Source organism: Catharus ustulatus, chromosome 16 (genome assembly GCF_009819885.2).
Source record: "Catharus ustulatus isolate bCatUst1 chromosome 16, bCatUst1.pri.v2, whole genome shotgun sequence".
Lineage (NCBI taxonomy): Eukaryota > Metazoa > Chordata > Aves > Passeriformes > Turdidae > Catharus > Catharus ustulatus.
The window spans coordinates 11,998,190-12,013,599 of record NC_046236.1 but is presented as its reverse complement, the minus strand read 5'-3'; the positions used below and the strand labels follow the sequence as shown (position 1 = coordinate 12,013,599).

General features: G+C 42.8%; 1 protein-coding gene across 1 annotated transcript in view; it reads left to right on the top strand.

The window, feature by feature from the left end:
* MAD1L1 (mitotic arrest deficient 1 like 1) overlaps positions 1-15,410 on the top strand; it is a 348,054-nt gene that overhangs the window by 30,737 nt on the left and 301,907 nt on the right. Inside the window, exon 10 of the mRNA XM_033074545.1 lies at positions 5,765-5,851. Within this exon, the coding sequence (XP_032930436.1) occupies positions 5,765-5,851 (87 nt within the window). The remainder of the gene's footprint in view (positions 1-5,764; positions 5,852-15,410) is intronic.

Genomic DNA, 15,410 nt, shown 5'->3' with positions numbered 1-15,410 from the left:
ACTTGGTGAAGCTTCAGAGATAGAAAGGAGTCCTGTAAACCAGAGACAGAGGAGTTAAAGCGATTGAGGAGAACAAATATACAAAGAGATGTTTGAGACTCACTTCAGAATCCAGGAAAAGACTGTTACAGGCATTCCATGGCCTTTCTAATCTTACAGAAATGTTTAAAACAACTAAACTGCCTTTCCAGAAATCTTCTCGTTGTCATGTCATTGTTCTGTTTGTTCTTCAGATGCTGTTGTTTTCTTGCCTAGAAAGAAGATTAAATTATTTTTATGAAAGTAGAAAAGGTTCTTCTTGTGGAGAGAATTTCAGAATCTTGTTACATTTCCGTGTACATAATAAAAAAATAAGGAACAAAATAAATATTTTATACTTCTGGGAGATTACTTTAAAAAAAAAAAACCCAACAAAAAAACAAATCAAACCCTAAACCCAATAAAACCACATGGAAATTATTTTTCATGGAAGAGATTTAAGCAGATGTGGACTCCCTTTCTGTGCCTTATTTTCTTGACAAACACTTTAATAAGAACACCAGTCTCTGGTCTTTGTCAGTTAATTATGTTTAAATGTAAAACTGAAAATGCTGTGCCAAAAATCTGGTAATGTTCTGTTTCAATTTAATATTACTTAGTTGAGGCAACCAAATCTGCCATTTTATATTAATACTGAGCTAAATCTGTGAAATGTTAATTCAGCAGATTTCAAAAAATAATTAATTCTGGGTAATTTAGTGTTATAAAGGTGTTATTAGTTTGGTAGTTTGAATCAAATTTAATTAAACACAAAGCAGTGAAGTACTCAGTCCTCCAAACATAATTGATGAAGTGCCTGTTTTTCTCTTTAGTTTTACTTTTGTCTTGCACTTCCATACTTAAAATTTAATGTCTGATCTCTAGCTACAATCAAAACTCTTCCTTTGCTGTGCGTTTTGAAACATTTTATAGAAGCAATAAGAAGTTGACATTCTGATAAATTATAAATTAAAAATCCTTTTCTTTAACATTTTCATCTACTTACAGAGTCTTGGTTTAATGTTCCTTCGACAGCTAATTCTCAGTGTGTAACTGTCACAGTTTGTACTGAAATGGTAATAGATCCTTCACTGAGCACAGAGCCTTCCTCCAAATCCTGGGAAATGTCAGTTGTGTGCATTAAAAAAAAAAGGCATACAAAATAGCATTAGCTGTTTTCCTCAAAAGTTTAAAAAGTGTGACAGTGGGCACTAAAAGTCATTGTATGATTTGGTTAGACAGCCCATTAAGTTAATTTTTCACTTCATTTGAAAGGTTTTATGTTTTCATCTCTCTTAAATTACTCCTTTTCAAATTATCTGTGCTTCAAAGGAAGGCAAAGAGCTTTGGTTACCAGCAGCTTTGTCCCCCTCCTGCCTTACTGTGCTGTAAACTGTTGGACTAATTTGCTTGTTTAGGGCAGAAGAAAACCTCATCCAAATTTGGCTTCAATTCAACTTTATGAATTTTGCTTAAGGAAGGGGGGTCTCAGGATGGGAAGGTGGGACAGAGTTCTAGCTTTTAGCTCCTTGTGCCTTAACCAGGAGAAGGGAACTGCAGGCAGTGATTTGCTCCTGCATTTTGGAAGCCCCTTTTTCATTTGTGCACTTTATGATTTACAAAGCAGATGAATCAGCTTTGATAACACTGCCCTGGATTGGACTGTTCTGGGTCCCTTTACAGGTTTTTGCAAGGCTGGTGCACACGAGGTGTGGGGTTTTTGGTGGTTCCATGGGGAAGGAAGCTGCCTGCAGGTTTGCAGAGCAAACATACAGTAGTTTCACGAATACAAGCCGCACGGATTATAAGCCGCACCCCCGGTGCCTCGACAATGTTGCTGTCTTTGTCAATAGATAAGCCGCACCCCGAATATTAGCCGCACTTTCGTTCGTCGCGAGAATCCGTGCGCAGCTTTCACAAATTGCCCAATTAGTAACAGGATCGCGGCATAGCGGGCTTTACTGGCTCGGGGCGGGGCCAGGAAGGCTCGGCCCGCTCATGGTTGCCGACGGGGCCGGGTGGCCCAGCTCAGCGCCACGGCTCGGCGGGGCTGGCCGGGTGGTGCTGCCGCCGCCGCCGGGCTCGCTGGCCCCCCTCTCCCGTCAGCACCGCCCCGCTGCCGCGTTCGCTCGCCCGGCTGGCAGGGCTGCCGCCGCCGGGCTCGCCGCCCGCCCCGCTGCCGCTTTCGCTCGCCCCGCTGCCGCTTTCGCTCGCCCCGCGCCGCGCCTCGCAAGCGCCGCGCCCGCCCCGCGCCGCGCCCGCCCCGCCCCGCGCCGCTTTCGCGAGCGGCGGCGCTTTCGCTCGCCGAGCGCCGCTTTCGCTCGCCCCGCCGGCAGGGCTGCCGCCGCCGCCACCAGGCTCGCCGGCCGCCCCCTCCCGTCTGCACCGCCGCCGCGTTTCCTCGCCCTGGCCGGCACTGCAGGCCCCCGCACCGCCGGGCTCCCCCACGCTGCTGGCCCCGATTATGCTGGGCTTCCCCCGCTGCCAGGCAGCCCCACCCGCCGGCCTTCCTGCTTCTGCCATGCTCCCCTGCACTGCTAGCCCCAGTTCTCCCGGGCTCCCCCGCCCTGCTGGCTCAGGCTCTGCCGCCCTCCCTGCCCCGCCCTGCTGGCTCAGGCTCTGCCGCCCGCCCCCCGCACTGCTGGCCCCACCTCTGCCAGGCTTTCCCACCTCTGCCGGGGCTGGCCGGGCTCCAGCTTGGCTTGGGGCTGCCGCGGGCTCTCACTTCCGTGTTGGCAGCTTTTAGAATTTTGTTAATGTATTAGCCGCCCCGGAATATTGGCCGCACTTCCGGGTTTCCACCAAAATTTTGGTCAAATTGGTGCGGCTTGTATTCGTGAAATTACTGTAACGCAGTGCTCAGCTTTACAGAAAGGGAGTTCTGCCTCTGTTTGGGTAAGGACAGGGTTTCAAACTTCCCTCAACAAGCCATGGTGATTCCAGCAGTGTTGGAAAGCTGTGTTGTCACAAAGATCCCCTTCAAGCAGATTCCTTGGCTTTTCATTACTGGTTTTGATATCAGCTGCTTCATAGGGAATGGACAGAGCTTAGCAAAAATTACAGACATCAGCCAAGGCTCTCAAGGCCAGAACATGTTGCTGTGTGTTGGGATGCTGACAGATTTCTCTTTCCATGGCAGCATTTGCAGAAACTGGTGCAATGAGAGGGCTGGTTACAGCTGGTTGCTGTTTGCAGTGCTTTGGGACTCGACCAATTCTCTTCAAATTGAAAGCTTTGATTTAATTTTATTGTGCATGCAGAGTTGTTCCTCTGCTTGGATCTGTGGAAATTTGGTTTTGCCAACTGCTGATGCTCAGGATGGGGTGTAAACCTCAGAACCAGGCTTTGAAACCTCTTAATTAGGGTGCATGCAAAGGTGTCTTTGCCTCTGATCACCTGACATGATTTAGTGTTAAAGTGAACTTTTCTTTGCAGGGGATTAATACTCTGTATTGTTTTCTGGTACATATCTATGCTGCTCCACTTAGAAAGAAATAAAATAATAAAAGCTGTTTAATGCCAATAAAACACTGTCCAGAACTAAGTGTAAACCTAAAGCTGCCAATTGCTGGAACTGAGATTGGAAGCTGATTGTTGGTTTGAATGGCTGAACAGATGAGGATGATTGTTTTTTATTGGAAATCAGTCAGGAGCTGACATTACTAGAAATCTGTGGTTTTTATAGCACTCTCTCATTTTACTACGTTAATTTCAGTTCCTGATCTCAGTCCTAATAGATTATGGTATGAATTTCTGAAAAAAACAAGGAAAAACATCAAGACAGATAAACATTTTTTTGTACATTAAAAAAAATCTGTAAAATTATTTCATTGGTGCAGGAACCAAATGCTGGTGTTGGGGACTGGCACTCAACCAGAGAGCTGCCTGATACTAACTATGCTTATGATAAATCTGCTATATTTGGATGATTTATTAGAAGCTTAGAACTGCATTTTTCAGAGCCTTATTGACTTGGCATTACACTGTACAAAGATTTTTCCTGTCTGCCTACAGCTTCTTTTTGCCAAACAGCCTAAGTGTGCCCAGACCATTTCCCTGGTGTTCCCTCTGATGCCCAACCATTGGTAACCCTCAGTAAAGAGCTGGTGAACTGCTCAAGCTAAGGATCCCTTCAGGCTCAGCTACAAAATTTCAAAATGTTATTTAATGCTGCAGCACATTTGAAAATCCAGGTGCATGTTGACTTAAAATCGACTTGTCTCTGCTAACAGAATTTTATTTTCAGCCAAACTATCTCCAGGTCGCGACTTGATTTCTTCTCATAATTCCCTTGGCTAGTGAGTGTGATGTCCTGTCCTGACTGATTTCTTTGCTGCAATCTGTGCCTCCATTATCTGATGGGAGAACACTTCCATCTGTTTAATTGTATATTGACTATGAAGACTTGGATGTAACACAAGTGGTATTAGAAGCCTCAAAATTTTCTGCTGAGGAGGGATAAAGGTTTGTAATTCTGGAAGAGAAACGCAGGAATCTTTCAGCTGGGATTGCCAGAATTGAATCCTATCTGCACCAACTCAGCATTTAACTAATTTTCACTCAACTGGAAGTGACAGATGATTAAAGAGAAAAAGTAATGCGGTTTTTTTGATGTGAGTAGTTGGCTGAAAAATATTTTCCTCAGAGAAAGGGCTTCTCTACTCCTAGATCCAGTCAGAATCCAATGATCAAGCTCAAGGCACTTCTCCCTGTTCAGTTTTTGGAGGGGCAGCCTCATTCCAGCGCTGTATTTAAATACTGTAGACTCTGACCAGGCCTGGTTTCATCTGCCAGCAGCACTGGAACCTTGACTTGCTTTTCGGGGGACACAATAGATTGTGTTTCTGCAGATTTCACTGCTGCAAAACTCACCTCCCACTTGCTCCCTATGACCCTTTCAAAGTCTGAGTTACTCTTCCCCTTTGTGGGTGGTGCATGTTGGTGGAGCAAAGGGATGTATGTACCCAGTTCATACAGGGATGCCCTTTCCAGCTTCCTTTCCTTTGAGAAGTGTGATAGAGATGCATCTATTTTAAGATGGGAAAACCTTTCTGATGGCTCAAGACCAATTTTTATTTTTATGACTTAGAGAGGCCTCTGAAAGAACAGTTTCCTCCTGCAGAGGCTGTTGATGTGGTCTCTGGAACTGCCAGACTGGAGTTATCTTGATTCCATTCCATTACCTTTAAGCATTTGTCATTGGATTTGATGAAAAAATAAACCTGTTTCTGACAACTGCACAGTCATTGCTAGCAGGTCTGTAGAAATCTCTGATCTCTTTGACAAGAACAGGTTATCAGTGACATCTGAAGTGCTACCCAGAGCTGGGGGATTCTGGTTTTTGCTCCTGTGGCTCTGGAGTCGTGGTGTGTGTGAAGGACTCTGAAGTCAGCGCACTGGTAACTCTGTGGGAACACTGCTTTGAGTCACCTATGATGTACCTGAACATCTACACTCTCAGAGGGTGTTCAGCAGTAGCCAGAGTTGTTGAATTGTACAGTCTGCATTTAGAGTTATTTTCTCCTTTTCTTACCCTTTTACTACTAATCCTGTGCTCATGCTGTGATGGTTTGGATTTTATGTGAGCTGGACAGGCTGCAGCTCTGTGTTCCAAGGCACTGCAACAGGTTTGGCCCCAGGAAATTGCTTTGGCTGCTTTTGGTGAGAGCTGTTCTATGGCTGTGTGTGGAATACAGATTTGCAACTTAAAAAACTTAAAAGTTTTTCTTTTGTTTTAATTGTGTAGGACACCTGATGATCTCTCCAGACAGATTGTGGCCCTGCAGCAGCGGGAGCTTGCCCTGAAGGAGCAGAATTCCACCTTCATGAACAGGTGAGTGACTCCAGGAGGGGATGCTGGAAGCAAGACCCTGCTATGTTAAAGCACAGAGAAAGGAAACAAGGACTGCAAACTGAGAGAGCAACTCTTTATATTTCCTTGATATTCTGTAGAGCCTTCTGTGTCACCTTCTGTTCTTTGCCATGTTGATAAAGGGTTTTCTGCTTACTGAAATCCTTGCAGGAAGAAAAATGAGTAACTGTGGGTGATGCAGTGAAGAGTTAATCAAGCTTTGTTATGAGCTGTAGTGTTTGTAAGGGGAAGTGAGTTGCTTTCCCCAGGCTATTTCATCTGGAAAGGAAATGTCATGAAGGAAAATGTACCAAGTATCCACCTGGGTATGGGAAAGGGAGTAGGAACTCTAAGGACTGTGATTTGACTGCTAAAAGGACCAGATTGTGGACATGGTGAAGGAAAAGGATGTTTGCAGTTTTGGTGGCAAAGTACTGCCAGGCTTTGAGAGGAGCAGTCTGTTTATGGAGTGAGATGCATGTTTGAAACATGAGGCTGTTTAAACCATTGCCCTCCTGTGGGAGTAAATATGTAATGGGGAAATGAATTGGCCAGTGCTAAACTTTCCAGACTGTAGTGGTTCCACAGCCTTTCTGAACACAGTTCCACAGCATGCCAGACACTGCTTCTCACCCTCAGTGCACATCTTGCTTCCCTCCCTGTTTAATTGTACACATAGGAGCCCTCTGTTCAAGCCATTCTTGTGAAGAGCAATACCTCTGTGTTCCAAAAAGACCCTGGACTGTTTGCACTGCAGGGTTGTAGCTGCCTTGGCTGAGCAACAGGAGAGTGGAGAATTTCAGCCTTTGGTGTAAAAATGTTGAATGTAAAGCAGTCAATACAGCAGAGCTCTGTGTGGGCACACTTAGCTTGTGGTGGGCAGAATTCCTGATGTGTCTCCTGAGGTAGGTGCTGCATTTTGGTTCCAGAGATGATGTGTTTTGGGCTCCGCCTTCCTAATGATGGGCAGGATTCAAGCAGGGTGTTAAAAACTTTGGCTGTGCTGCTGCTGTTAATGAAACTGTTTAGTCACTTGTAAAATGGTTAGCTAAGTGTCAATTCCCAGCAGTGAGCCAGCCAAACTGTTGAGTGGTTTTTGCTGTGAAGTTTACAGGGGAGGAAAAAAAAAAGTCACCAATATGAAAAAGACATTCTGTATATTAAAAATAAATCAAGCAAACCGTCAAACCCACAACTGATTAAATGATCAAATAAAAGAATGATGGTAGTGATTGAGCTACAGATTTGGGGTGTTTTTTTTTTTAGACTGCTTCACTGTGTCTCAGAGAAGTTATTTTTCTAAATTTATTAATGGCCAAGGGGAATCATCTGTTGAAAAAAAACCAGCCTTTTGGTAGTGCCTGTTCATCTAGATATAATTGTGCCAATTTAGTTTAAAAATAAAAACATGATTAAAATTACTTTTTGATTTCAAGTTAAATGGGCTGTAAAGCTGCTCAAATTAAAATTCTAACGTTTTCCTGATGCAATGCTGTGTGTCATTTCTGAAACTGATAATTTTGACTTTCTTCTATCACATACCTTATTCTGTCTTAAAAAGAAGGCAATAAGATAAATTTTTTAAAACCTTTCATTACAGGTGATTTGAAAGTTCCCAGCAGAAGGTTTTAAGTTTTTGGAAATAAAACCTTGTTAAGGAAGCAAACCTAATTTTCTCCTTTCCATAAATCTTTTCCAGATCTAGCTGATGTTCTTTTATTTGTTTCATAATGGTGTTAAGAATTGTCTTGTATTAGAGCAACTTAATACGTGATCATGCCTCCCTCTAGTGATGGAGCCCAGCACTTATTCAGCTTTCTATTGTTTTTCTTTCAGCTACAGATTCTTCTGCCCTTAGTTGAAATATGTTGTCTTTGGTGCTGATGGTGCAATGTTTGATTTATAAAGTCAGTGGTTATGTGTGTATAGAGCAATACAAACACCACAAAATTTCTATCTACCTGAAGAACTTTGAGTTTTCTTGACTAAAATTAAAGTGTTGGCAGATGCTTAAGAAAACATCATCACAAGTTGGCATCAGAGTCTATTTTTATGGCAATGAAGGAGAGTCACAGATAGTCCTGGCTCACCTGTTGCTACAGTGCAAGACTGTGTTTGGTAGAAGGGATTTTTGAGTGTCATGGTAAAGAGCATTATGTGATCCCCTTCCCTACCTGGCAGGTAGTGAGACTGTGCAGTGGCTGTGTGTGTGCCCATCACCAAGCTTTTAAACACAGCAGAGTGTCTGGAAGGTGGGAGGGTGGCTTTGCAAGCTGGTTTCTCTCTTTCTGTCTTTACCCTGCAATCATCTTGGTTTGTATTCCCACATTGTTCAGTGACTGGGGTAGACACTTGCCAGCTGCTATTTCTGCTTCCAGTGTCCTGTAGTTGATCTAGAATGGGGATTATGGTTGATAAACATCTTTTCTGAATGGCTTCACTCAACAGAAAATTTATTTTTTCTCATTTTTGCATTCTTTGCTTGCTTTCCATTTATTGCTGTGCTTTTTTTAGAGCCAGTCTTTGTGTAATTAAAAAGGCAGCAGAGATGATCCCAGCACAAAGAGACAACATCACTACAAACCCACCTTTGCAGTGGTATTTCCCTGCGTGGGGATCTGCACTGCAATCTGTGTTTTGTGTGCCTGTGCAATTGCCAGTGTCTCCAGACCTCCCAGAGACCAAATGATGATGCATATCCTATTTGTTCCATCACTCACATTGGACTCTTTTAGCCTCAGAACCACAGGACTGAATTTCCTGAGCAGTAGGTTTAAATCAATTTCTTTTAACAGTGATTGTTTACACGTCTGACTTGTGTGGACTCCCTCGGAGCTTGCTATTTTTGCTAAGGGGAGAAAACCTTCCTGTGGTGCCAGCATGGGGCAAGAGGAGAGGGTCACTTTAGCACTGAAAACATGGGCAGCAACTCACTTCACTTGGCAACTTCAGGATGGCTGAGTAATGTAGCTGAAAGTGCCATTAATCGTGCGTGATGGACTCTCAGTGCTGCTTTGGAGAGTGTTGCTGGAAGTCGTATAAATAGAGTAAATTACACTTTCAGCAGCAGGAAGTGTCGTGGAGCTTTTTAACTGCAGAGCAAAGATAACAATGCAAAGGTTTCAAAAGCTCAAAAGCAGATTGCTCAGGGCCACTTTGATAGCAAGAATTGTAGCTGCTCTGCTGTTCAGGAAAAGGTGATGGAAGGGAGGTGTTTAATTAGTGGGTCAGTTTAACCATGCTGCTACCATTAGTTAAAGCCCATTTTCCCCCCCCAGCTGTGACTGCTGTAGGTGTGGTACACTGAAATGTGTTGCAGTTTGGAATATGGAAAGTCAGCCAAGTGGTTCATAAGCTTTTCTCTCATGGAGAAATGATGTAGCAGTTACACTATTTTTTGAAGTGAGAAAAGCTGCATATTTATTGTGCCTGGTTCCCATCTGCATATTTGCTCTCTGTGGAGAGATTTCCTCAAACAATCCTGGCAAAGTATTCTAGAATGTGAAATGTTGTCCTGTGAGATGGCTCATGTGAAGGAGTGATGCTGCTTCATGGCTTGAGCTTTGCTGCATTTCTGAAAGACAGGCTATGAAAATGGTTACTTGTGGCTCCTCCCAGAGTGATCATTTCTACTTTTGCTCTTGTGGTCTAAGTGCAATATTGACTTTGGACCTTGAGATGTCTTGTGGAAAGTCAAATACAAGGAAACACATAGGAAAGTTGGTTCTGGGGAGGATGAAGGGCACAAGGGAAAATGGAAGAGCAGTAAATCCTTGCTTCTGGTGTTGAGAGCTGATGACTTGTTCCCATAACCTCGTGTCAGAAACCCAGCCATGTGTTTTGACATATTGTTTCATATGGGAAAGGGACACAGAGAATGTATTTGAAAAAGGATTTTCCTACTGCAAGTGCTTATGGAGTTCTGTTAAGAGACATGGTTGTTTACCACCTTTATTCATATAAATCATGTAAAACTGATTTAACCAAACAAACTGCTGTGTGTGTTGTTGCTTAAAATGAAATAAAACCCCAAATCATTGAAGACCAGGGAATGTAGATGGCAAACTGAACAGAAAATGCTTTAGACTTGGGCTGCAGGGATATTTTTTTAATAAAAAAAAAAGAATGAGTGATGATAAGCCCAGAACTGTCCATCTTCATAAGTGCTGTTAGCTCGGAAGTGTTGTAAATCTATTGCCCAACCTCTCTTTTCCTTGGATGTCCCAATGAATGTCAGTCACAAAAACAAATAGAGCCTGTCAGACTTCTTCCCCTAATCTTCTGGAAAGTTGGACAGAAGTTTAATTACAGTGAAGTGTCTTTTATCTGACAGAGAAAGAAGTGCTAGCTTTTTAATAGGCTTTATGAGTTATTTTGTGATCAAAAGAAGCACTTAATGTCTAATATAGGACTAGGTAGGGATTTTTTTTTTTCCTTTGTTCATCTATATGGCACATTGCACCTTGATTTATACGTGGAGGTGTCTGTGTACCTAATATCAGACAAATGTTTATTCATAGTGCTTCAGGGCAATATTAACTGCTGGCAGGTTCTGCATTCATTTTACAGGGTGAGATGATGAAGAAATGACTGTAGATGCTACTTTTCCTTTTCTCCAAAATGGATCTTTCCTGCACTTTAGTACCAGAAGGTTCTTGATAGTGTCTCATTTAGTGACCAATCTACATATTCATATGGTAAGCTTCTAGAGCAACATCTGGTTATTCATTACTCTAATTAGGGAGATACAGAACTTTTCTAATTTTTTCCTATCATATAGTTAGCAGAAAATAGGAAGTCAAAAAATAATTTAGCCAAGACATTGACTTATGCTTCCAATTTGAAAAACATGGGATTTTGCCCAGACCTTTGCTTTTCATGATTGTACCATTTTTAGTCTGATTTCCTGAGGAAGTGAGGCTTATTACTGTGCTTTGTGTGTGTATGTAGATGAGATTTGTCTGTGCCTACCCTACACTTTTGAACTTGAAGTTGTGTTCTGTCAAGCTTGGCAGATGGTGGAGGTCTCAACAATAACGAATTCCAGCAAGTTTAAGCAGTCAGATCTCCATCTCCAGGAGATCTCCATCCTCAGGCCATGCCCTGAGGTCATGTCAGGGCTCAGAGCCCTACAAGCAAACAGACCCTTGGGAATGTGCCATTGTCAGGAGGGCTCCTTTGGAGATCAGGCAGCATTGAGGGAGCTCTGTCCTCACACCCTGGCAGCACCACAGTCCATCCTTTTTGCCCTTCCATCCTTTTTGCCCTTCCATTGTTGTTGCCCTTCCCTTGTTTTTGCCCTTCCATCCTTTTTTCTCTTCCATGCTTTCCAAAGGCTCATGGCATTTGAGAATACCATGGTAATGTTGACATCATTTTCTTGCTTTTCATTGCTGTGTGTCATTTTGGTATGAGAAAAAGAAGTCTGCTTGAGTCAGGAGTCACCTTTTGAGAGAGAAATCCATAGGAAACCAGGCAACTTTGGTTCTGGAGCTCATGGGACATTCTCTCTCTATTTAAAAAGAAAATATGTAGAAAAAGCCAAAAAAAGCAGCCTGGAGGGGATAGACAAAGCTGTAATGATACCACCATCTCAGCCTGGAGCTCTGTGGAGACTGTAGAGTGCAAAACCAGTACAAATATTAGTACTTGGTTTCTTACCTTTTATTTGACTGTGCTTGTGGGAGAACGTTCAAGAATAATCTGGGAGAGAACTCTCTTCAGTGCTCTGATCACTTCTAATGATTTAAAAAAAAATTGTAGGAGTTATTTAACTCTGATCTTAATAGTTCTTCTTCCAGGGCTGTGATTGACCCCAGCAACATCCCTGATGTCTGTGCATCCCTATTACTGGAATGAACAATAGCTTTCATCTGTTAGTGCTCATCTGGAGATGCTGATTCAGCATTCCCTTGGTAGCAGTGGGCATTATTGATCAGAAAAATGTATAAAAATAAGCAGCTAATTTGGTAGGAAGCACAGGCTGTTCTTGGTAGTGTGGGGTACAGCAGACACTGTGTTTGGAGCTGCACTGTAGAAGTTAGGGAAGCAGAAATCTGCCTTGCATCTCTCCTGTGCATGACTCACTTCCACACTATAAATCTTTCACTTCTGTGAGATTAAAATTCCTAAAAATTCTAGATGAAATAGATGTATCTTAATACTAGTCCAGAGTTCTCAGAAACCAGAATGAATATTTAGATATTGAAGTAATTAGAAGTCAAAACTTATTATCTATTTTCATTATTCTTATTCTTTCCCTCTTAGCAGAGGGATGCTATGATCAAATTAATGATTTACAGGAGGCTGATGGGCAAAGGAAGAGTGCCCCACATCCATGTTATATTTGTGATATGAATACAAAGGGAGGAATGGTAATCTCAGCTGTGCAGTAGGCAGCAGTACAGAAATATTCTACTTTGAAACCAGTAGTATTATGTAAAACCATATATTCAGCCTGCTGCCAAGCTTTGTGTAGAGCTCTGGGAATTGTAGTGCTTTAAGATTTTCAGTTCTTAGGGATTTGTCTTTTATTGCCTCTGCAGCGTGGCAGTATGCCTTGAAAAATGTGATGCGAGTTGGAAAGAGCAGGGCCTGTCAGTTTGGTAGTGTCTCTGAAATCAGTGTTGAAGTCCAGGGTGGTCCCGTAAATGAGGAAGATGAATGGAACCCAAGAAGTCTGGACTCAGTTTCTGGAGTGTTTTTCTGAGTGCTGAGTCACTTTATCCACTGACACAGGTTTCTCACCTCATGAATGAAAACAAACATTCCATCCTGCCTACTCTGCACATCACTATTTTTAAGGCAAATAAACCACATTAATTCCTATCTACCCATACCTGTTAAGAATTTTTCTTCCTTTCTCCCCCAAACACAAATCTGTTTCTTCCCATACAGTATCCAAAAATGACAGTAATGACTGTGGCTCCTGAACTGTGTGTTTATGAGAAGACATCAACAGTCAAACAAGGCTGTGTTTAACAGTTTTGTCTCTTAATTTGTAATGCTAGAACTGCAATACAGCTTTCCTAACCAGTCATGGGAAACCAGAGGAAGATTGGTGGCAGAATGCAGAATGAATTTTCTGTCTTTTTATACTCATTTATTTGAACACCTACTGTAGTTGCTGTAATAACAGGAGTTTCGAAGACTATGGATTTTTCTGAAGTACTTTATGGTACTGTTGATATTGTTTACTTTGAGCAGATTGATGAGGACAGCCAGAATACACTGAGACATTTTACCAAGGTAAATGTGAATTCTGTAGGATTTTTTAACCTGCTGTAAAGTGGTGTCTGTTCAAATACTGCACAGAATATGCTTATGTCTGAAAAATAGATTGTCTGGCCTGGGATGTCTCAATCAGTTGATCATATCTGCATGTACACTTTGTTCAGCTCCATAACTAACTGCTTCTTGAACAATTTCTCATCTGGATCACATCCTCTCTACTGCCTGCTGCCTTCAGGCTGCTGTTATTGGTATTTTCATTATGTGTTTAATATTCCTTGTGGCTGCTTGTATGCACATATGAATGTATGGAGCAAAACACTGAAGGTATATCACTGGTGGTGGTGGGAAGGCATTTTTAATTAGTCATAAATATTCTCCCCCTGTCAAAGTTTTATCATCTATACAAAAGACATACTGCTTGGAAAGTTTATTCCAGAAGTGAGCTGCTTGTCTTTTTTAGCTGTGTAAGGCAAAAAAAAACCCCAACTTGTCATGAATTGCAGTCAACCCCCCTCCCAAAAAGCAGCTTTCTCTTGCTGCTCTGAAAGTTAAATGACTAATGTGCATAATTTATTTGAGCATCTGTGCTAAAAACTTGCATACCAAGTTTTAGTTCAATGTGATCAACAATGGCGAAAATTAGGATTTATCATGGAAATGCTGACGGATGTGAACATGTGTAGGCTAAACCGGTGCCTGACAAACCTTCTTATTGTGCAGTGCTAATGGTGAAACAGTTTTTTCTGCTGTAATTGCATTTCCCCCCCTCGGCTGCTTAATTTGCTCCTTTTCAAAATTCCGTGGTTTTAGCTGCACTTCATATTTGGATTCCTGCTTTTTCTGGAGTCTGCATAAAACCTCCTAAGTTGGCTTGTGATATTTCTAAGCGTAAGATACCCTGAGCTGCCTGGCTGAGCATCAGCAACCCGGGCTGGGGCTGGGCTTTGCAGTAACTGCCTGAGAACAGGAGATGGTGCCGGCAGCCTTGGCAGCTGCTCTGCCTTCCCTCCCCTCCTCCTCCACCTCCTCTGCCTTGCACAGCCAGGCTGCTGTCACCAGCATTATAAATTCTGGAGCCAATTAGCTAAAAAATGTTACAAGTGAAAGGAAAGAGAAGAAGCTGTAGAACATCTTGATGTGAATATGCCTGTTTCAGAAATTCTTTCCTGTGCAGAGCTTGAATCACAGAATGGTTTGGGTTGGAAGGGACCTTAAAAATCACGTTTCCAACCCACTGCCATAGGCAGGGATGCCATTCACTAGACCAGGTTGCTCAGGGTCCCATCCAGCCTGGCCTTGAACACTTCCAGGGATGAGACATCCTCTGCCTCTCTGGCCAACCTGTTCCAGTGCTTTGCCACCCTTTGAGTAAAGAATTTCATCCTAGCATTTGATCTAAACCTGCCCTCTGTCAGTTTAAAACCATTGCCCCAGATCTTAGCACTTTCTACCTATATAAAATGTCCCTCTCACTCCATCAGAAACCTTTAGGCATCTGAGGGCCACAATAAGGTGTCCCCAGAGCCTTCTCTCCTCCAGGCTGAGCAACCCCAGCTCTCTCAGCCTGGCTTTGTAGGAGAGGTGCTCCAGCCCTGGGGAGCTCCTGGCCCAGCTGTTCCTTCTGCTGCAGCTCTGGTGCATCAGATACAACTGAGGCATCTGGTTAAGGAAGGAGAAGTTGGTTTGGAGGAGTCAAGGCAAGACCTTTTTAGGAAATTGTGCTGATAAAGTCTTAGGTTAGGTATTGGAAAGATCTTGGCTGTGTTCATGCCTTGCTGGTACTTCCTCCTTTCTCCAGCCTTGTCCACAAGGGTTCTTGTTGAAGGAAATGTAATGAAAAAATTTTTTTTGTTGATATGTAAATTCCTAAAGTCAGACCAATTGCTTAGTTCTTGCATGGGCATCACAGAAGGCAGATATGTTTAGAGTAATTTCCTCTCTGTCTCTCTTTGAAACAGTATTTGGTTTGTTTTCAGGCAGCAGTGGCTCAGCCATGCCCTGCTCTCCAGAAGAAATGCTGACAATTTCTCAGTGCAGTGATTTTGTGGCAGGAATGTGTCCCTCCTTAGGAAGGAGAGGAGATAGAGATGGGTACAGAAGGGATGCATCCTCCTGGTCCAGTTATTTTGTTGCTGGTGACTTGTTTTTGTTCATTTTTCCCTTAAACTGTGGTGGGATGTGACATTCAGAGGGTCTGTAGGGGCTGGATGTGTGGTCAGAAAGAAGGTTGGGGCATGGTGCTCTGTTAGAGTTCAGAACAGTGTTCCAGCAAAATGTAATTTCCTTGTCATATTTTATGTATGGGCTG